Consider the following 22,556-nt stretch of genomic DNA (forward strand, 5'->3'; position numbering starts at 1 on the left):
GGTCTCTCCACACCATGCTTTGCAGAGGTTTGGCAGCGTTAGCAGTGCTGAAATTAATTGTGGAGGAGGAGGAAGACTTCAGAGCCCCCATCTGCCAGTAACAAGCACTGTGGTATGTGAATGGCTCTGAACGTTCACTGATCTGGAATGAGGCTGACTTCAAACACAAAGGGGTCTGAATGCAGGAAGCAGCTTTTCCTTAGCAAGAAAGAGTTCGGCAGGAATGTCCTTTGTACCTGCCAAGTATTTTGGGGAAGAGGCCCTGTAATAAGTCTCCCTTTAATTAGGTGGAATGACAAGTCGAGAACCTCAAATAAAAATGACTTGCAGTCCAGTCTGGTGAGCTTGTTCACTGAAGCTTAGCTGCAAACACACCTTCCCTAAAAAGCCTTGTAAATGGTGTCAGCTGCACAATATGAGCTACGCATGCAACAATTTAACTTGATGCCTCATGCTGGTTTTGAAATAACTTAAGTAAATAAATATTTCCATTCTACTTTCACAGGATTTTTTTAAAAACACACACATACAGACACATACAAAAAAAGCACTTTCATTCTGAATGGTCAGAATCGTGGATTGATTTTCCAGTTGAAATAATTTCCATGTCAGGTTCACATTGATGAAAAACTTCCTTGGCAACAACCATTTCTTTTCTTGGGGAATCTTGGCCTATGGAGTAATGAATGTCACTTCAGAATTAAACTGTGTTCTCATCTCCAAGGCCGAAATGTTGAAACTTCAAAAGCCTGCTTCCTGTTGTAGCACTTGGCTAGTGTTCGGCATATTTTTACATGTGCTCCTAAGTTTGCAGCAATGTTGCTTGGGTTGCAAGTTTTTAAGCAAGTAATGAATTAGTAGGAATAGTAATAATACTTAGGAGAATTAAAATGTTGCATATGTCATTGATCCCTCTGTTCAGCCTGTCAAGTAGGCCTCCATTATTATTATTATTATTATTATTATTATTATTATTATTATTATTTATTCAGGCTTAGGGAGAAGGAGCAGAGAGTTGTGTAAGTTCGCCTAATGAGTTCAAGTGTGATTTGAACCTACTGACTCAGAACTCAACAGCCACTGTAATATGCCTATTAATATTGATACAGAGAGGTCTACCCAGGCCTTAACACTAACCCACAAGGGGAGCAAGGGCATAGATCAAACAGCAGGCACAAACTATTGTGGGAGATTGAACTACACTCAGTCTTCCAGCTGTGCCACTCATGCTGATCCTGCTCATCTTCACCCTGCACCAGCTTTTAGGGACTAAGGTGCAGAATCAAGAGTAAGCAATGCCATCAACAGCACTCCAAGCCCAAAGGTTCCTGCTTCAATTACAGTTAAGGAGAAAGCATTTGGAATCGACATGCAGTAGGATTTGAAATGTCACCCTTTTAGGGCTATAGGGAGGGTGCATCAAGAAGCTTGTGTGCAAATCAACTTGGATCGAGGCCTAGTTCTTTAGCAACGTTGCAGAGCTGGGAGTATAATAAGCACAGGTAGGGTTTTAAGGTGGCATTAGTGGAACTTTCCTGTAGACCTGTTTAGACCCACCTCCAGCTGAAGCTCACCTCACCTCACCTCCCCATCGGGACAGAAGCCAATGTACAACAGGAGGCTTCTCCTTTTCCCAAAAATACAAGTCCATGATGAGTCCAGTTGGGAAAAGAGTATGCAGGAAAGGTGGCACCAATATAGATGCTTTATGGACTCTTTCTTCCTGATCCCAGGCAGAGCCAGCCTGTCTGTCCTTTCCAGTCATGTGGATTTAGACAGCCCTATACGTCGGCGCTCACTGCTGGGGCTTCTTTCTCTAGGTAAGTATGAGCTGCCTAAGTCAGGACAAAATTGATCTGCTTCTTTTGCAGTCCACGCCGTTCAAGCTTGCAGCACTTAGGGAGGCTTCTGGGTGGCAGCAACAGGGAAGGGAGTCTCCTGTTTTAGGCAGGTGGCTTTTTAAAATAATAATACTTTAAAACAACACACAAACTTAGCACGCTCTCAAAAAGGAGTAACACAATTTTGGCTTTGGTCAACAATAGTAGCGGGTGGAGAGAGAGAACCCTCATGAAGATGCTGTAAAGTCCGTCTTCATGTCAGCACCACCACTGCAGCCTCAAACGTCAGTATGTCTCTTTGTCTTATGTGGCTGGAGACAAAAAATAGAGTTTGTAAGTGCTTTGACGAAAGGTTTCACCTCTCATGGTGTGCACACATTTCTTTTGTTCTATTGTTGCCTGTGGTTAAACAGTTCTTCCTCCCCAGATTTTTTCTTAATAAACAACAACAATGCAAAACTTTGCAAAAGTTATTTACCAGGCCTGGTAAGAAGGATGAGCACACACATTGCAAGCAATGGTGTCCCTTTTTGCTTTCAGCTCTCAAAAGAACCAACAACGCTGTTGTCTGTCTCCAGCATAAGGCTCCCCTTGTGGTGTCACTTCATAATACTGCAGAACATAATGGGCACCCTTATTACTACCTCTGCAATGGTAACAGCTAACAAAATGCAGCTAACAAAAGCAGAGATTGGTCTTGTTTGGGACAGAGAACCTGATACATTCAAACCATCAGGTCAGGTTCTCATTCCTACCTCACTCCACTACTTGAGTCCACTCTCAGCTTTCCTCCATGCATCATGCTCTACTTGAGTGCAAGGCAGATGCCTGGCAATGTCCTGTTTGTTCAGTTAATTCCTTGTATGGCCCCTGACAAGAGCCCTCCCTTGGCTTAAGATTGCTGGCTTTGGTAACCTGGAAATGTATGGCAATTTACAACAGCTGAGGATGGTAGTAAAGTAGAAGCATCAGTGTACTATGATACAAAGCAAATATTTGCTTTTTTCAGGCTGTTCCTTTTGTGGTGGCAGGACGGTGTGCTGCAGTGCCCCCCATGCAACACTTTAAAAAACTTAGACCTGCCTTCATAAGGGAACACAAATTTCCCATTGTCCCTCCAGATCTGCACTACCAATCCAGATGCTGGTTGTGAGTTGTTCAAGAATTCATTAGAAAGATCTGAAGCCAACTTCCATCTTCCTTGTCTGTCTTGAGAAGGTCCGACAGGGATGAGCTTTAACCTATGGGGAGTGTGTGTGTGTGTGTGTGTGTGTGTGTGTGAGAGAGAGAGAGAGAGAGAGAGAGAGAGAGAGATATGATAGATAGATGATAGATAGATAGATAGATAGATAGATGATAGATAGACGGACCACTTGGCTGGACATCTCTCTAGCTTTGGCTTCTACTCTGTGTAGTCTTAATGAGAGTGCTCAGTACGTCTCTTGATGAAGACATCATGGGATTTGCTTTAGGAACAGTAGTCGAAAAGGCACTTGATTATGATGAGGACGATAGTGTTATTGTTATTACCTTAATTTTCAGCCTGCTGGAGGCAACTACTCCAGTCTAAGCATCTTAATATTTAAGATAAATGACTCTGCAGACCTCCTTGGTTGCCTGACAGTTTCATTCTTCATCATACCGGCATTCCCACTTTACAGAGAAGAACAAGGCAGGTTTCGCAGACAAGAACACACACCTCGGCAGATAATGATCAAGCTTCAAGTCATGCCAGTAGATTAAAATCAAGCATAATTTCTTTTTGTGCCAACAGAGCTAATGAACAGTTGGTTGTCTCCCATGGGCAATCCTGCTGTCTCAAGCTTCAGTCATGAAGCTTGGTAAACTGACAGCATCATTCTCCAGTGCTGAAAATATTTTACAGGCCTGATGAAGGGTGTATAAACTATTAATCTTAAGTAGCTGTGTTATGATCGCAATGATAGCATTGGCGTTACCCTCCCAGGTCCCATTGTGCTCAGAATTGCTCCAGGGAGGCAATGAGGCCTGGAGACGGCCATAATGTTTATGTTACAGCCTAACAATACAGTGTCAACAAGTGAGATCTGAATATCCAGCGTGAGGTGCTAGATCACACTGTTAGGCTGAGGCTTAGTGAGAAGGCATCTGCTTCAATCATTGGTATCTCCAGATATGGCTGTGAGAGAACCCTGCCTGAAACCCATGGAGAGCCATGGCCAATCAGAGCAGATGATACTGAGCTAGAAGGACCAATGGCTTAATTCCATATTGTTTTTGCAAAGCAGTTGGCATAAAAATTTTGCCCAAGGCCTAACCTGAAATGGGCTTAGCCACACTTCACAGTGTCACTAGGACCATGGATTACTTGGGCAAGACAGTCCCAAACCAAACATACGCAGCCAAAAGCCAGTGCAAAATGCCCGCTCTTTGAAACTGAAAACTGGTGTGTGTGCGCTGAGAACAGTTAAGTACAGCTCTTTAAGTTTAATCACACACCAAATTAAGCCTTGTAGCCTCTATTTAACTGCAGGCCCGATGAGGAGAAAATACCAAGTCAGGCTTGGCATTGCCATCAGCTTCGTCAAGAGCTGCGATGCAGCACTCTTGGGTGTTATTATAGTTCAGGAAGAATGCTTCACTTACAGAAACCCAGCCAGGTGGGTGGGGTATAAATTATAAATTATTATTACTGCTACTGCTACTACTACAGAATGTCAGGATGACATAGGATAATGCAAATGGATGTCAGAGAGTTACTTCACATGTAAATTGTACTTAGTTAATGGGCTCCTGCTCAGTTGCTACTATGAATATAGAAGGAAAAATTCAAAGAGTGCCACCTAGTGGGCAAACCTCTGTCTCCCAAACACTTGAAAAACAAATCATTAGGTAGGATTGCCATTGCTAAACGTCCCAGTGTTGCCTGTCTTAATTCAATGGCCCTGTTCCAGAATGTGGCAGCTCCACAGAATATAACTAAGGATCCATGCTACAGACCTTTTGCAGCTGCGTAAGCTTTTAGAAACCCATGTTTCCGCTGCTGTGTGTTTTTTGGAATTGTCATTGAATATGCAACCATTCCGTTTTAATATCAGTCTACTGAGCATTCTTAAAGGTGGTCCCCTCTCTCTCTCTCTCTCTCTCTCTCTCTCTCTCTCTCTCTCTCATTTAATTAGCATGAGTCCAACTGCAGTATGAAACCCAGGAGATCTGTAATCTGTTAAAAAGCCCAGGCAGTCACAAACATGCTTTATGTTGCAGGATCACACATCCCTTGATGCTCGGCTCTGGAATGCACACCACAGGAATCCCGCACCCGGGTATCACATCTCCCTCTGGGAAACAAGAGTTTGACCATTACGACCGGAGCATGTAAGTGACCAGGTCTTGGGGAAAAGCTTAGGCTGGAACGATTTAATTCCACATCCATTTTGCACCTTTTTGAAGCTGCAACTCTGCTTCCCCCCGCCCCAAGGCCTGTTTCAATGAGGGTGGGGAAACTGATGCCCTTCAAATGTTTCTGAATTCCTGTGCCATCATCCCTGACCATTGACAATGCGGGCTGGGGCTGATGGAAGTTGGAGTCCAACAACACCTGGAGGACCACAGAGGTCCCCAGCCCAGATGCAGACCATTTACAGTTCTGCAAATTGGAACAGTAAATGCAGTGGGTTTTGCCTCACATTTAATAAATCACAGGTAATATCTGTCTGTGCTGAATCAGGACTGTACAATGTCCAGTGTTGTGTCTCCAATGGTAGCAACTAGGCCATTACTGGAGTTTTGGCTCATGGATTTTAGTCTTTTCCCAGCAGTCAAGATTTCCGGTTACCACTTAGTCCTTGTTTACTAACCGGTTGTTGTTTTTTTCCTGTTTCCGGCAAGGAAATCACAACCAGAACCAAAGAGAGAGAAGGAAGCCAAGAAGCCTACCATCAAGAAGCCTCTGAACGCTTTCATGCTGTATATGAAAGAGATGCGGGGGACAGTCATTGCTGAGTGCACCTTGAAAGAAAGTGCAGCCATCAATCAGATACTAGGAAGGCGGGTAAGAGCACAAAAAGGAGGTGGGGGGGTTCTGATGACTAGGGAGGCATCATGGATATGCGCTAGCAAATGCATGTTCAGTACTTCCGGAGGCTGTGGGCTTTTTGGACCCATGGTTAAAGGCAAGCTGAATTAGCTGGAGGTTCCCACAGTACTGTGGATGGGCTGCTTTGCTGCTGTTAGGGTAACCATGCTTAGCAAGGAGGTTAATGGGGTGTGTGGGTGTGGGTGTCCACTCAAGTGAAGCTGGGACTAATGATTGTGGCCCATGCAGGGTATTTCTTTTCTTTAGGATACTCATTAATGGTTTTGAAATCACTCTCTTAGTTGTAGTGGCCTGGCAAACTGTATTACAGACTTGCAGCAGAATCTGAAAGGGTCAGCAGAAACTTAGGGAGTCAAGGCCTCCATGCTTTTACTCCGCCTCCTCCCTATATAGCCTAAATGTCCTCCACTGAGTGCATTTATGTGGGCTTCGAGATCCACTATAATGAATTTCATAGGTTGTCTTAAGGAACCTTACGTTGCTGTAGGAACTGCCAAGGAAAGCCTTCAACACCTTGCTTTGTGTTTTATTGTCTTTTGCCGTCCCGCTGCCACCTGCGTCAGACTGTATGCCACTCCTCACATCACTGAGCATAATTCATTTTTATTGGGGTTTTCCAAGGCTGCTATGTTGTCAGGAAATTTAAGTTGCAGCAATATGTTTTCAGCTAAGACTCCGCAATCATTTCTGGATCACTTCTAACATGTAAAGTGCTTTTCACTTCACAAAGCACTCGTCTGCAAAACCATGTGAGACGAGTCCCAGTTATTTTCACTGTGTAAGTGGGGAACTTTTGAGTGAGGCCTTGGGACCTACCAGTAACCACTCAGTGAGTCTATGGTTGAGCAAGGATTTGACTCTGGGTTCACCAAGTTCAGGATCAGTGGATTTACTGGACTCCTCCCCCCCCCCCTTAACCTTGGCATACAACTTCCCCTTGTTTCTGTGAGCACAAACCACTGAGCCACACAACTTTAAATTTAATCCCAAGAACTCTACATTATAACTCTGTTTTTAAATTTTGACAGTAAAGACCTGGTTTTTCCTGTACTTTTGTTTGTTCTGTAGAAGCCAAAGGAGGAGAAAACCCACAAAAAGAAATGGTTGTTTAGTCCCATGTTGGCTTCTCCATTTTCCCAAAACAGTTTTGTCTTACTTGAGCAGTCAAAATGCTTCACCATTCATGTCTAGAAATAAGAGGCTGTTGCTTTCTGGTTATATGGCAAAGGCTTCCTGCTCCTGCACACAGTGGTCTAGTTGAATAAAAACAGAGAGCTGTGTGCAACTACATTACAGTGACTGGAGTAATGATGTATAAGGACCAAACTAAGTCTTTGCTTAATATGTAGCAGGCAGCTCAGGCATCTAGCATTTCTTTAGTTAATTACAGGTATTGGGGGTGGGGCAGGTAATTGTCTGCAGTGCAACCCACCTGAAAATCTCCATTACCAGCACCACCACCACTTGGTATGGCTACAAACATTAAAGATTTCCCATTGATACCAATGAAAACTTTATTAAGTTATTCCCTTGCCTTCCAAAATTCCAGGAACTTTCTGTTTTCTGATTCAGAGTGGTTTTGCTGGTCCTCTCAGAAGTGGTTGTGAGCTGCCTCAGCACTGTTTCCATACGTGGTGGGCCTGGGGAACCTTTGGCCCTCCAGGTGTTGCTAGCCACACCTCCCATCATCCCTAGCCATTGGAGCTGGTGGGAGGTGCAGTTCAGCAACATCTGCAGGGACAAAGGTTCCCCGGGCCTGATGTCTGGTATCCACTCTTAGCATTTGCTCTTTTCTGATCAGAGGGATGGTGTCTCTTGGTGTCTCACAGCTTTCTGTGATTTCTGTTTCAGTGGCATGCGCTGTCACGGGAGGAACAAGCCAAGTACTATGAACTGGCCCGCAAGGAAAGGCAGCTCCACATGCAGCTCTACCCCGGCTGGTCTGCAAGAGATAACTACGTGAGTACTCTGGGTCTCTGGTGGCTTCGTGAGAATCATATGTCCATGAAGTTTGATGTTGCCTTTCAAACCATGTGCCTTTCCAGACATTCAGCCTGAAGTGGGAGGGGCTGAAGTGGGAAGGGGGCACGAGCATTGCAAAAGTGGGATGGGGAACTGGGAGCATGGGCATCACGCAGAGCCCCTCCATGCCTGACCTTCACTTGTTTGGGATGGAGGTCTGAAAGAGAGCCAGTGTGGTATAGTGGTTAAGAGCGGTGGATTCGTAATCTGGTGAACCGGGTTTGCTTCCCCGCTCCTCCACATGCAGCTGCTGGGTGACCTTGGGCTAGTCTCACTTCTCTGAAGTCTCTCAGCCCCACTCACCTCACAGAGTGTTTGTTGTGGGGGGGGGGGGAGGAAAAGGAGAATGTTAGCCGCTTTGAGACTCCTTAGGGTAGTGATAAAGCGGGATATCAAGTCCAAACTCTTCTTTTCTTCTTCTTCTTTGCTTCCCCTTTCTATGGATCTCAGAGGCCCTTGTGCTCTGTATGCCTCCCTCCTTGCTAGCTAAACACAACATCCAAAAACGTGTTTCTCCTAAACTATTAACCTCTGATCTCTTTCTCCCCTTCCACTTTTTGCCCTTCTTTAAATTGTAGTAGGCAAGATAGTAGTGGAAAAATATGGTTTATATTATCATCATCATATTAAATAGTGTTGGTTTCAGGATATGAGGGCCCTGAGCCATGCAGCCATCAGTAAGCCGCCTTAACCCTGAAGAGGCAGCACATAAAAACTGAGAATTCTCTTAATGCTGCATCAGATCTTTTTGGATACTCTTTGCAAAGTGGGAAAGGTAGTACTGTCTGGGCAGTGGTCTCCTCCACGTTGGGCTTGAGCCCCTGGCAAATGTCCAACATCTGGAGCTGGCCGAAGGAATCAAAATGCAACAACTGCTAATGAGGTGTGACTCCAATATATTCAGTTTCTTGTTTCAGTGAAACTTAGCCTATTAAGGGTCTGTTTCATAACTAGTAATTTATCTGTTTACACTGTGGAGACTCTTTAGTTTGAGGGTTTGCACTCCCTGTTTAGAAGTTCATGGTAATACCCACTTTCCTATCGTCTGTCTCCAGGTGCTCGCAGTGTGAAATAGGCAGGTAATAAGCAGTGGTTTCTTTTTAATTTATATGAGCTTGCACTAGATTTATGGTCATCAGAAAAAAGGCCCTCAAGAGAAATTAAAATGCACAGAGAGAAGAGACTCGCAGCTAATAATAATAACCACACCTATATTTGTCTTACAGCTCTTAATTATATCAAATAAACATGTATTCTCTCTTGGGTAATATGTCATACTTAACTTTTGTTTGACATGATCATACACTTACCTGGCGAGAGATTAATATTGCTCGATCCATCTTGATCACGGCTTGCCCCAACATCATGTGCCGCGTTTGCTTTTGGCTCCTGCCGACTCTGCATTTTGCATTTGCCAGGTTCACATTGCTAGGTCCTGTTTGTTTCCATTGCCTCTTCTGATCTCATCCATGGAAGGTGACAAAAGCCCAGGATTTAAAGAAGGCAAATACTGCCCAAATGTTGGCTGATAGCTGAACTGAAGCAAATACTTCAAATTTGATAGTTCCCTTCCCTTTCTGAAAGGTGTGCCAAAGATCTTGGGGGTAGATCTTGGGGGTTTAGGAGATCTTGGGGGTACAACCCAGCATCATTCAAGCTTCTTTGAACTCTACAGTTCATTGATTTGCCTTCATTCTATCATACATTTATCAAATTTGTATCCCACCTCTCCTCCAAGGAATTCAAAGTGGTGTATACATGGCTCTCCGTTTCCATATTACCCTCACAGTAACCCTTTGAGGTAGTTTGGGCTGGGAGTTGGCAACTGGCCTAAGTTCACACCCAGTGAGCTTAGTGGCAGAAGATGGAGATTTGAAACCTGGTCTCTCAGGTCATAGACTCAGCACTCTAACCACTACACCACTCTGCCTGTACCTGTTTCCAATGGTCCTGCCAGACCAACACTTCTTTGCTTTAAATTTCAGAGACAGTTGGGAAAGGAAGTTGCAGTTTGCAACTGTACTTCCTGTCTGCCCCCCCCCCAAAAAAAACCCCATATGCAAGAGCTTATATCGCATTAAAAGAGGTTCATCCAAGTTGTTTTCATTGAAGCATGCCTGGTTGGCAGCGTTGAAATTTTAATTTTTTTAAGAGAGGGCTCCCCACACCCTCCTCGTGACTTGTTAATGCACATGAACATGCAGTTATGGGGCATGTGCCCATCAATGAGCCCTGTATACATTTAGGGACGTTTTTAATGTTTGATGTTTTACCACTTTTTATTATTACTAATAATAATATTCTGTTGGGAGCCGCCCAGAGTGGCTGGAGAGGCCTAGCCAGATGGACGGGGTATAAATAAAGCATATTATTATTATTATTATTATTATTATTATTATTACTACTACTACTACTATGTGCCAACTTTGTGAGCTGCTTTTCCACCCCAGAGTGCAGCTGCAGTGTTTAAAAGCCTGTAGTTGGCTGGGCAGGGCTGTCTGCATGCATCTTCCCTGTAGAATCAGCACCCCGCAAATGCAATTTGTGCTCCATTGTGTCAGGTAGCTTTACATCCCAACTTCCTGCACAAGCGCAGCATGTCACCAAATTTACATAGGCGGCTGTCTTATTCCAAGTCAGACCACTGGTCCATCTTGCTCAGTATTGCCTACACCAACAGGTGAGGAGGGGTCTCTCCAAGGTCTACCTGGAGGTGCTGGGAACCAAACCGGAGACCTGCATGCAAGCAGATGCTCTACCACGGAGCTATGGCCCTTTGGCATCATTCTCTTCCTATCAGGTGCATGCCAACATGGGTAGTAGTTTCACAGCATGTGAGCCTAGAGCAAGAGTAGGATCTCTGGTGCTTGGAGGCTACTGTGCAAGAAACATATAGTTAGCCTTAAAGAACAGGGTACTGAGCACTTTCTGAGCCTAGGAATTTGTTTTCAGTGCCAGAACTGAACCAGGTTCACATTCCCTTTTACGCAGAAGTCCACCCACACGGTTAGCTTCCTTTACTTCAGCAGCCGGATTTAGGTGGCAAAAGTCAGGTTGCTGTTAAATAATTGAGAGTCAGAAATCCTTGCTCCAGCAATTGCAAATCATCCAGAGATCTGCTCAGGGTCCCCCAGAATTTCTGAATTCAAATATTTTCCTCCATGCAGATATGCAACTAGCTTAGCCTGGAATCATCCAGCTAAATGTAAAATGAGGATTTTGCATATCGTTTCCTCAAGTGTTTTAGCCAGATGGTTTTCTTCTAAGATGTTTCCTTTCAACTTTTTCACCATTCCCTATTTAGATTAATTTATAAATAGCCTGCTCTGGGAACTGGCAGAGAGTAAGTGTTGGGCAACAACCTGGCCCCATTCTCTGTGTTTTTATTTTTTTGCCACTGGAGGGAGCCTGTTTGCAGGTAATGGATGGCCCTCTGTTCAGCTTCACCTGTTTGCTTTTCATTTTTGAGAGACTGTTTACACATCTACCTTGTATCATCTAGTTTGGCCAACATATTACCCTTTAAGTGTTCACCTTAAAATGCCCATGAAGTAATGGTGTATTGCTTGGGATCCCAAATCCTCATCCCAGGGATAAGAGGACAGGTGATTAAAGAGATCCTCTAGACTGGTGTTATATTTCGGGTATATTATTCTATGTGTTGATTACAGTAGATTTATTATGCTTTCCTTGTTCTGCAATTCCATCCCATTGCTGCTGTCTGGAAGGGACAGTGCAGCGAAAGTGGGATAAGAAAAAGAAACCCAGAATATTCATGCTATGGAAAGTTACTTGATTTCAGCAGGAAGTTACAGGATATGCACTGATTGAAAACGAAGCATCATCATTACTGCTGTTGTTGTTGTTGTTAATTTTTTATGCCCCATCCATCTGACTGGGTTGCCCGAGCTACTCTGTGTGGCTTCCAACATAATATTACTCCCCCAGAACTTTTGCAGATGTTTGCGTATGGCCACCCCAACATGAATGTGCAATTAAAAGGATATCTGGTGGGGCCCATAGGTCAAGTGGCGACATGCAAGAATTTTTGCATGGGAGAACTTTCAGGTCCGACTCTAGATATGTTCAGTTGAAGCTTCTCAGCTAGCAGAGTTGGGAAAGACTACAGAGTGAAATGTGGGGCAAAGGGGACAAAATTCAATGGAATTTACTCCCCTGTATGCATGCATAGGATTGCCACCTTGTACTCAGGTTTCTTGAGCAAGTTGCTTTGTTGCTGAGATTTGCCACTTTATCTTCTGTGGCTTTGGAGAGCTGCTTTGCTGCAGCGGCAAAACATCAGCGAATGCCCGTTTTGCAATGGCACCCATGGCAATTTCTCAAACATATATTGGAGAATCCACAGCCATAACAAGGTTGGGGGACCCGAGTTACAGTATTTAACCTGGAAGGACTGAGTGTTCTGCCTCAGAGCAACAAGGCCAGTGATGTGGGCTGGCTTAATATAAGGAAATCAGTTCGTGAAAGTGACTGCCTGACTTCTGGGCACTGCATGTTTCCCTCCCCTGTCAAATGAACAGTCCATGGGAAGGCTTAGGAGTAGACTAGGCCCAGGCCCAAATGTGCTTATGCTGGAAGCCAGGAAGCAGCTGCTTTGGGAATCTCTCTGCCACCCTGCCCACACTGACTGTTAAGCTCTATCCCTGAAGGGAGGAGGAGGAGAAGGAAGAATTTAGGTCAGCTTGCTGTCATATGACTTGTCAGGCAGGAAATGAAATTCACTCCCACACTTAGGAGCTTTTCTACCTTTACGCAGAGTACAAGGAGTTGTATTTAAACATTTGCAGGTCTAAAACAGCAACCCCACCAGCAGCTATGACTCCCAAGCCAGCTTTGTTCACGAAGCTTGTGATGGCAACTCATGAGAAAGCAAAGGATGACACATAATAATAATAATAATAATAATAATAATAATAATAATAATAAATTTTATTTATATCCCGCCCTCCCCAGCTGAAGCTGGGCTCAGGGCGGCTAACAACAATCAAAATAATCCAATGATTCTAAAAACATTTCATTATAAAAATTAATTAAAATCAAATTGATGGCAACCAATAAGCAAAATTCTGTGCAGATTGCCAGAGGAGGGGGGTCAGGCTGCGCCCCGACCAAAGGCCTGGTGGAACAGCCCTGTGTTGCAGGCCCTGCGGAAAGATGTCAAGTCCCGCAGGGCCCTAGTCTCTTGTGACAGAGCATTCCACCAGATTGGAGCCGCGGCCGAAAAGGCCCTGGCTCTAGTTGAGGCCAGCCTAACCTCTCTGTGGCCTGGGATCTTCAAGATGTTTTTATTTGCAGACCGTAAGTTCCTCTGTGGGACATACCAGGAGAGGCGGTCCCGTAGGTACGAGGGTCCTAGGCCGTATAGGGCTTTAAAGGTTAAAACCAGCACCTTAAACCTGATCCTGTACTCCACCGGGAGCCAGTGCAGCTGGTATAGTACCGGATGAATGTGATCTCGCAGCGAAGACCCCATAAGGAGTCTCGCCGCAGCATTCTGCACCCGCTGGAGTTTCTGGGTCAGTCTCAAGGGTAGCCCCACGTAGAGCGAGTTACAATAATCCAGTCTGGAGGTGACCGTCGCGTGGATCACAGTGGCTAGGTCAGGGCGAGAGAGATAAGGAGCCAACTGCTTAGCCTGGCGGAGATGAAAAAATGCTGAATGAACCAATGAAAGGACTGAGTGGTGTTTCTTTAATAATGGCTGAGGAAAACAACAGATACGTGCAAAGGAGCCAACTATTTGCCCCAAAGTTGATGGACATTGCCATTCAAGTAGCGTGTGTGCACCGCATCATGTGATTGATTGATTGATTGATTGATTGATTGATTTTATTATATACCACCTTTCATCATAAGATCTCAGGGCAGTTCCCAGAATAAAATACAGGATAAAAAGCAAGTAACTAAGTAAAACAAACAGCAAAATATTAACCCCCACTTCCCACAGGTTCTTTTTAAAGGCTGTAGAATATTAATTAGCCAAAGGCACTTACCTGTTCTTCTCATGTATTTTATTCAAGTTGACACCCCTGGACATAGGGATGAAATAACGGGGTTGCGTCTAACTCTGTCCATGTGCAAATTGAACAGACTTCTGCATGTGCAATGAAACTTCACCTTAATTTCCTTCCCCCTGCAGCCCTCTACACACCCTCAAATTGGTTCTGTAACCCATGGGGATGTTCCAGCCAGATTTTGAGGGTTCATAGGGGGCTGCAGGGAGGAAGAGAGGAAGACAAAGTTCAGCGGCATTAGCAGACATCTGCTCATGCGACGTTGGATTCCGCTCACTGAAAACGCCAGCCTAGATGTCTTAAGTCTTTTGCAAAAAGGCTTCCTTAATTAATGCATGATCTCTTGCTCTTGTGTTGCTATGGCTACTTTTCTAATACCCTTTCCTAATAGCTCTCCATTGACGCATCTTATTTGAAGACATTTCTGTTAGGCTGCTGCTTTGTGTTTTGTTTTTTTTTGTGTGTGTTTTTAAGTAAAGAAATATTAAAGTCCCAAAATGTAGAGTTTTATTAAGAACAAATATAAGGGCATCATTTCCCAGTACTCTTTCTATATGTTATTAAAAAGTGATGTTCACTAAAAGGGTTGGTCAGCAGAAGACTTTCCAAGTCTTCTAGAGATAAAACAACCTGATGGAAAATGTCCCAAGCACAGCAGAGGGTGGGGGAATCAACATGGACTCACAATCCACAGGGAAATCCTGCACATGAACTGCAGCTGTGCATGGCCACACTCGATCCAATTTAAATATAAAGAGCAGGTTTCCCCTAGGAAAGGAGTGGGACAAGGGGGAAACCACTCCACCCTGTGCTTTCTAGGCATGGGACAAGTGGGAGTGTGGATGAGCCCTTAGTGTGTTGATGCCTCCTTCACCTCCTTCTAGAATGGGGGCAGGGAGTGACACTGAGGAGGCTGCAGGGAAAATCAGCAAAAATTCTACTTTTCCATTAGCAAAAGCTTCTGCTGGATCAAAAGCCCTTCCCAGAATTGCACCGTTGGATGTGGCCCACTTGAGGTTTGGTGTGTGTTTTGGCCCCTCCTAAGTGCCTGGCGTGCTCTGGTCCATGGGGTCATGAAGAGTCGGACACGACTAAATGACTAAACAACAAAAAAGTATCTGCAGGATTTTCAAGAGGTGCTTCATGGTGTGTGAAGACTAAGCAGGGATGACCTGCTAGCTGGCTACAACTATTCTGTCTGTAAACCCACAGTACTGTTACTATTTTTTACAACAGATATGACCCAAAATAGTAAATACCAACGGTTAAAAAAAAGAAAATAAATGTATGTCTGTGTCCTCCCTCCAAGGCCTTCAAAATTCATCTGCTATTTTGTGACTCGAGGCGCTTATAGTTTCCAAGGTTCCTTTTCAGCTGCATAAATGGCTTGTTTCAATTAGCTGAGTTGGGGTGCTGTTCTCTGTATAGGCTCTCTGCTAGGTTGTTTTTCTGTCTGCTTCCTGATGTGCTTTGTGTACGTATTTGGTGCATTGTTTCAGTGCTCCCCGCAGCTGCTCTTTTAACGCTTTCCCCCTTGCTCTTCAGTCTTCTTCAGGCTCTTCGTCCCGTGATCACACAAAGTTTAACTCAGGGCCCCTGGAATTCAGCAGCACCTCGGGGCCGGTTTCTGCGGCAAGGGTAAGCGAATTCTGCAGCGAATGTCCTTCTGCATTACGGCAGTGAGAGTCTGTAACCATCTGCCACTCATGCATCCACCTAACCCAGCGTTGGCTGCAGAATTCCAGGAGCCCTGAGCTTTTCCATGGCCATAGAATTGCTCATTGGCTGTGGAATTTGTTGAGTTGAAGAGGAACAATCAGTGGGCTATGTGTGCTTGTGGCGAGCTTGTGGATCAGTGAAGCGAGTGGACGCTTCATGACAGCACTTTCCTTTTTTTAGGCAAATAGGTCGTTAATGTCTCATCAGCTTCAAAAACAAAACCATTGCCCTTGGGAGCATGGTTTCGGGAAAACCCTTGCACAGAACTGAACAAATAAATTGAGGGTTTGCAGGTTGCACAGTGTGGCTTTCCTTTAAAATCAGTAAAAACAATGCATCCATGACCTGGAACATATTGGCCTTGCACATGGTCAAAGGTGACCACCAAGAAATACATTTTTTTTTGGAGTGGCAATTTCATTTTGAACACAATCAGCCTTCTGAGCTGCAAATGCTGTGGACATTATTTTATTTAAATTTGAATCGGATGTAGCAAAGTAGACAAAGGATGGGTTGTTTGCATCCCACAAGGAAACAATGCAGACTCTACTGATTTGATGTGTCATCGCACAAATATATTTTTTTAATAACAATGGGGTTGCTCTTTCTGGATCCAACCAACAAAGGTCCATCTGGTCCAGCAGACAGAGCCTTCCAGGAAACCCACAAGCAAGGCATGAAGGTAGTGCCCGTCCCCTTGTTTGTCCCCTGCATCTGGTAATGATCATGGGTTGTGAAGGTTTGTGTGTCTTGCACATACATATTGCCTCTCTTAAGATACTGCTGTCCATGCCAGGATTTTGTCTTACCTGTGGCTTTTGCTAGTCAGCTTGTGCGCTAAGGTGACAGCCCATGCATTCTAACCCCCTTCCTTAACTGAATTCCATTCCTACGCGTCGTGTACATGGATAAGCCACCTTGGCTTTTTGCCTCAGCCAAACTGAAAGGGAGGAAGCCTTAAGGGGCTCTCCAGAAGTCTATCCATAGGTCTTCTGCCTTCCCCCATCCTAGTAACTTATTCAGGCTGTCAGAGTCATGCATGTTTTGTAGCCCACCCTATCCCCAGGGAGAGCAATAGTAAACAGAGCAATTGTTGTGTTAATCCAAAAAGGCTAATGGGAGAGGCTGGTACTGGTTCCCCTCTCGCCTACTGGTAGTTGATGCTTTCTAGTGGAAGCAGCTGGTAAAGCAGTTAGAAATCTGGCTTTTGGTTCTTCTTGGTAACTGGTGGCAGGAGGACCTGAGCTTTTCTTAGGGGAAGGGTCGTGGCTCAGTGGCAGAGCACCTTCTTTGAATACAGGCGGTCCCAGATTCAATCCCTGGCAACTCTAGGTAGGGCTGGGAGAGACCTGTCTCAAATCCTGCAGAGCTGCTGAGTCAGTGCAGACAGTCTGACTCAGTACTGTATAAGGCAGCTTCCTATGTTCCCACAGGAGAAATAGCTCGATGTGCCGTCTTCCTTGACTGCAGCCAACAGTCAAGGCCTCCTTAAGCCTGTTATTTGGTGCAGGACATCAAGCTCTGACTTGGCTTTTTATCTTCCGCTTCTCCTGCGCAAAGAACGAGGGGCGCAATTTGCAACAGAGAAGCTCTGGAAGGAGGAAGGTGTTTAACTTTCCACTAGTTGTTTTCCTCTGCAACTCAGCAAGCTGCTTTTGCCCTGTCCAGTGTTTCTGCTGCAAACAGAAATGGGAGAAAGCAGCTGCAGCTAAGGGGCAGCTGAAGAAGATAGCTGGCAAGGAAGGGAAGGGTGAAGTGCTCTTCTCCTGCCCAAAGCTCCTCTGTTGCAAATGGTGCCCTCTATCCCAGTTTGCAGAGGAGAAGCAGCTGTTGGGCTTTCAGGTTAGAGCACAATGTGCCGTACCGTCTTTAGAACTCGAGGCCAGTGGAGGAGCACATAAAAAATCAAATGCAAGTAAAAAGCTCGTACATCAGAGAGAACACTTGGCTAGAACCTTGTTCCTTGTCATGCTAGCTTTCCATGTGCCGCAACATTTGATGTAGGGAAGCATTCAGATATGCAAAACCCCACAGCCATTCCAATGGGAAATGCCCATAAGGATACCACCACTAGCTGTCTTAGAATGTTGGAGTTGATTTTTCAGCATTGGAGAGGCAGTCCAAAAACTGTATGTGGCAACTCAAGACAGTTTCTCAAAACCATACACATGGATTTAAAACATGTTTCCATCTTACAGCCGACACTGGCACAGAGCTTGTAAGACAGTAACTGCCACCAGCATTGTGTTTTAATTGTAGTGTTGGGCAGCTGCGTAATAATGTAGGCCTCCCAATGCAAGCAAAATCAATACTATGTGGAGAGGAGTGTAAGGAAAGACAATCTGGTTTGATTTTGCCTGCTTTCATCAGCGAAGTGGTTTTTGTGCCTCGCTAATGACAAACATGTTTAAACACTGTTTGAACTTAAAATGGAAAAGGCTTTGTTGTGCTCCATGTTTGCAATCTCGCCTCTGGAAGTGAAAACAAAAAAGCTGCAGTCCTCAACATGTTTACAACAGCGAGTGTGTCCTCTTGAGGGACTTCCTTCTGAATGAAATAGGACTGGGACTGGGCTGCCCAAGCTTGCAAATACTATGCACTTTTCAAGCTGCTAGTGAGTGCAGTTTCTGTACCCAAGAAAAATCTGAGGCTAGCATGAAGACATCACAAGTGCTGGTGCAAGAAAGATGTGAATAACGAAAAACAGACCTTAGGTTTATCTCACTTTTATTTGTAATAGTTACTTTGACATTATTCTTCATTCAAGGAAAGTTGCTTTGGTGACCAAAGCTCATTTTTAACTATGATGTTCCATGTGCTGTTCCTGAAATACAGTCCAATTTCTCCCCCCGCTTAAAAGACATTTTAAAAAGAGACCTTTTTCATTGAGAAAGTAACTGTGTGCAGGCTGCAAGCCTGCTGAAAATGAGATCACTGTCCACTTTATTCCACCCATGCACAGCAACCTTTTGCTGGAAATACATTCCTTCATGTATGCACAGAATGCAGCTGGTCTTTGTTCAGATGGCTGGTGTGTGTGCATAAACAAAGTTAGGTTTGCTCCTTAACCCAGGTCACTGCACCGTGGTGGCAGCACACTTTTTTCTGACACTTTGGGACACAGGAAAGACTGTGGCACAATCCTCATCTATGAGCTCAATATATCTTAGCTGTGGGGAAGAGTGGCAGTCTTTCCGGTATTTCAAAATGTAAGCCAGAGACAATCTATGTGCAGGTAGGCATGAAAAGGGGACTGGATTCATACCAATTTGTTCCAGCTATGGTCAGGGACCATAATATCTGAGAGAAGTATTTTATCAGAGACAATGAACAAGAGTGCAGTTTGGGATTTTATTTTATTTTGTGTGTGTGTGTGTGTGTGTACTGTAAAGGATGGCATAAAAATTTAATGAATAAACTACCAGCATGGTGGTGCAGTGCCATTTATGAGGAGGGTCCGTAGCCTCCCCATGCTCTCTATTTTGACCTCTTTTTATATTTGCAATCTGCCTTTATAAGGTAAAGGTAAAGGTACCCCTGCCCGTACGGGCCAGTCGTGTCCGACTCTGGGGTTGTGCGCCCATCTCGCTTAAGAGGCCGGGGGCCAGCGCTGTCTGAAGACACTTCTGGGTCACATGGCCAGCGTGACAAGCTGCATCTGGCAAGCCAGCGCAGCACACGGAAACGCCGTTTACCTTCCCGCTAGTAAGCGGTCCCTATATATCTACTTGCACCCGGGGGTGCTTTCGAACTGCTAGGTTGGCAGACGCTGGGACCGAGCACCCGGCGATTCGAACCGCCGACCTGACGATCGGCAAGTCCTAGGCGCTGAGGTTTTACCCATAGCGCCACCCGCGTCCGTACAAATCTGCCTTTAGCATATGTTAATTTCAGCCACAGCATAAAGCACATGAATTGTTGATGTAAAAAAGTAGCCATAATAAATAGCTAACCAGTCTTGGGGGGGGGGGGGAGTTCCCAAGTAACATGTTGGGAAGGGTGGGTGTATGTATGTGTACACACAGAGAGAGGTTTCTTGCTTTTAACTGTAATCGTAGCTTTTCCTTCTTTTACATCTATAGGTCCCAGGGGCTCCTCTCCCAAATCAGCTAAACTGTTGCTTGCAAGATGTAGGTCTGGAAATGGCAGACTGTCAAAAGCTCTACCAAGCTGGTGCCACTCTCAGCCAGCTGGGCAGAATGCTGCAGTATGAGTTAATGAGGGGTTACTTCTGAATTAAGAATTCAAAGCAATAGGTGGATCCATCTCATTTGTGGTTTTCTTTCAGTATGAAGAAGCATTTGTGTAAAAATGATGTACCTTTTAAACAACATGTCCCTGACTGCCTGTAGAGCATATTTTGACCACTAGGGGGAGGGTGCTACCTGCAATTGCCAACTGCACACCATACAAGGGGTCTAGATTAGCAAGAATCCATGGTGATCAGAAATGAAGCAGGCAGTTTGGAGGGATTAAAGTAGGAGCCTTGGCCACAACCCCCTTATTCCCTCTGGAAAGATATGCCTGTATTTGTTCACTTATGATTTGTGTTCTCCCCCCCTCCCTTTTCTCTCTCTCTTCGATTCTAGGGGAAAAAGAAAAGACGAACAAGAGAAAAACAGCAAGACTCCAACTCAGGTAAATCCACTGGTGCAAACTCCAGTACATTATCTGGTAACCAACGCTTTGTTTATGTTGGTAGGGGATTAGTTGAGTCAGCTGAACAATAGCTATAATCTTCCTTTGGATTTGCATCTGTGGCTTAATGTGACTGGGGTAATCCATATCTATGCTAATACTACCTCCATTTCATCTGTAGACTGGGTTGCTATCTGTGCTTATAAACTTTAATCTGTGTTTCATTTTCATATGAGACCTAACTGCTATTTCTTCTAGCTTTGCTGCTATCTGCAATTGTCTCTCCTGTCTGCTCTCCTCTGACATTAGCCTCAGAGAAAAGGAATACTATTCAGCTCATTCCTAGTTGCATTTTGACACATCAAATTTAGCCCCCTCCTCTTGCCATTAACTTTTGTGGTTGTTACCGTTGTAGTTTCCCAATCACCTAGTTCTCTGCAAAGATGCAGAAAGCAAAAGGTCTTTAAAATGCAGTACAGTAGCAAATTCTTAACCTGTTATCCAAGAAGGGACTATTTTGCCATAAACTAGATTTCTAGGGCAGTCAGAATCCTAACCCAGAGTCTTACACATCATATCTTTGGGTGCTATCAGGCTAAAACATCTCATCAGCGCAAGCATTTCCACTTGTGAAATACAAGCCCCCACCCCCATGCACACTCTCCCCAAATCTGCTCCATAGGATTGAGGGGAACTCCTAGAACAAAGTTAGGGGGAACACAGAGTGGGAGAAAGACCAACTGCACAAGCAGTGCTTTGGATAGAAGAAGAGATGGTAAGGGAACAGCTAGCTACAGATAGAACAGGTGAGGTCCCTGTGGACTAGAGGTGGGCAAATGTTGGCCCCCACCTTCAAAAAGTGGAAAAAAGAAGGCCCAGGTAACTACTAACCAGTCAACTTGACATACCAGGAATGTCCTAGAACAGATAATTTAACAGTCTGTGAGCACTTAGAAAAGGATGCGGGGATAACTAAGACCCAGCATGGATTTCTCAAAAGCAAGTCATGCAATACTAATCTTTTTTCTTTTTTTTTTAATGGAGTTACAAGCTTGGTGGATAAGGGGAATGCTGTGGAAACAGCGTATCTTGATTTCAGCAAGGCTTTTGACTAAGTCCCCCATGATATTCTTGCGGGGAAGCCGGTAAGATGTGGGTTGGGTGAGGTAGCTGTTAGGTGGATTTGTAGCTGGTTGACTGACCGAACCCAAAGAGTTCTCACTCATGGTTCCTCATCATTCTGGGAAAAGATGACAAGTGGGGTGCTGCACTTGTCCTGGGCTTGTTGATGTTCAACATCTTTATAAATGACTTGGATGAAGGAATAGAGGGGTTGTTTGTCAAATTTGCAAATGACACCAAACTGGGAGGGGTAGCTAATGCCACTGTTCTCCCAGTCACTGCATTCTTGGCCCTCCCGTGTGAGGTTAGTTTTGGTATTTGCCTAAACCTGCTTTGTTTCCTGAAGAGATGCTGCTTCCAGCAGAAACTGGGTTGATGTGGCCTGTTTAGTTTTGTCTCCAGCTGCTAAATTGATGCTGCATCTTTTCTTCTTCCTCTTCCTCCTGCTCTTGCTGCTGTTTGTGCCTCTGCCTTGCCCATTCTCCACCACGCATGCTCCTTCCTCAGATCCTGCTTCTCCTAAGAAATGCAGAGCTCGCTTTGGTCTCAACCAACAAATGGACTGGTGTGGACCGTGCAGGTGTGTATTGGATATCTTTGCTTTCTAAGCTCGTTGCTTACCATGCAGGTTGTTCTTTGCTGTGCAATTTTTATTTTTCATGCCCCTTTTCTGCAGCTGCCCTTGCCCCTAACACTACTAATGGCGCTCCTTATGGCCTGCCTAGGTTTTCCATGGATTTCAACTGTTTATGAGTGATGCTTCCAAAAGCTTTCTACTTCTGAGATGGGAAAGTACAATGACGGGGGGGCGAATCTTAACCATGCAATCCTATGTATGTCTACTCAGAAGCAAGTTTCTTCCAGTGCAGACAGATGCCTCAGGTTATTTTTACATAACAGGAAGGGTGAAAGTTGGCATTCATTTCTCCCTTGTAGCATGGACTCCTCGTACCTTCACACTTGCAAGATCTTCCTTTATGGGTATCACACTGGCAAGGTCTGGATGACCACATAGCCAGGAATCTGGAGTTGGGAATTTCCTGCACTGACGGAGGTTTAGATTAGATCACCTGTTGAGATGCTTTCCAATATTGTGGTTTTCAG

The 22,556-nt window shown here is 44.7% G+C and overlaps 1 protein-coding gene and 1 long non-coding RNA gene across 14 annotated transcripts in view; one reads left to right on the forward strand and one right to left on the reverse strand.

Annotated features, from left to right (window-relative positions):
• The window catches only part of TCF7 (transcription factor 7), a 117,861-nt gene that overhangs the window by 88,393 nt on the left and 6,912 nt on the right, over nucleotides 1–22,556 (forward strand). For 4 of the 13 annotated variants that reach the window (XR_013836476.1, XM_079968131.1, XM_079968122.1 and 1 more), the window contains 7 exons: nucleotides 1,734–1,820; nucleotides 5,085–5,195; nucleotides 5,709–5,871; nucleotides 7,768–7,875; nucleotides 15,519–15,611; nucleotides 20,282–20,330; nucleotides 21,960–22,032. Coding sequence is in view for 11 of the 13 variants with exons in the window: in XM_079968131.1 (XP_079824257.1) it covers nucleotides 1,734–1,820; nucleotides 5,085–5,195; nucleotides 5,709–5,871; nucleotides 7,768–7,875; nucleotides 15,519–15,611; nucleotides 20,282–20,330; nucleotides 21,960–22,032 (684 nt within the window). In the remaining 2 variants the exon portion in view is untranslated. Of the gene's footprint in view, nucleotides 1–1,733; nucleotides 1,821–5,084; nucleotides 5,196–5,708; nucleotides 5,872–7,767; nucleotides 7,876–15,518; nucleotides 15,612–20,281; nucleotides 22,033–22,556 lie in introns of all 13 variants that reach the window. The other 9 variants (XM_079968132.1, XM_079968130.1, XM_079968125.1 and 6 more) reach the window with 7 other exon arrangements.
• Nucleotides 18,403–20,288, reverse strand: LOC307211512. The gene is made up of 2 exons (XR_013836490.1): nucleotides 19,565–20,288; nucleotides 18,403–19,202 (listed from the first exon to the last, which is right to left on the reverse strand). It is a non-coding gene; the product is annotated as an uncharacterized lncRNA (long non-coding RNA).

The sequence above is a fragment of the Podarcis cretensis genome, assembly GCF_951804945.1.
Source record: "Podarcis cretensis genome assembly, chromosome: 2".
Taxonomy (NCBI): Eukaryota; Metazoa; Chordata; class Lepidosauria; order Squamata; family Lacertidae; genus Podarcis; species Podarcis cretensis.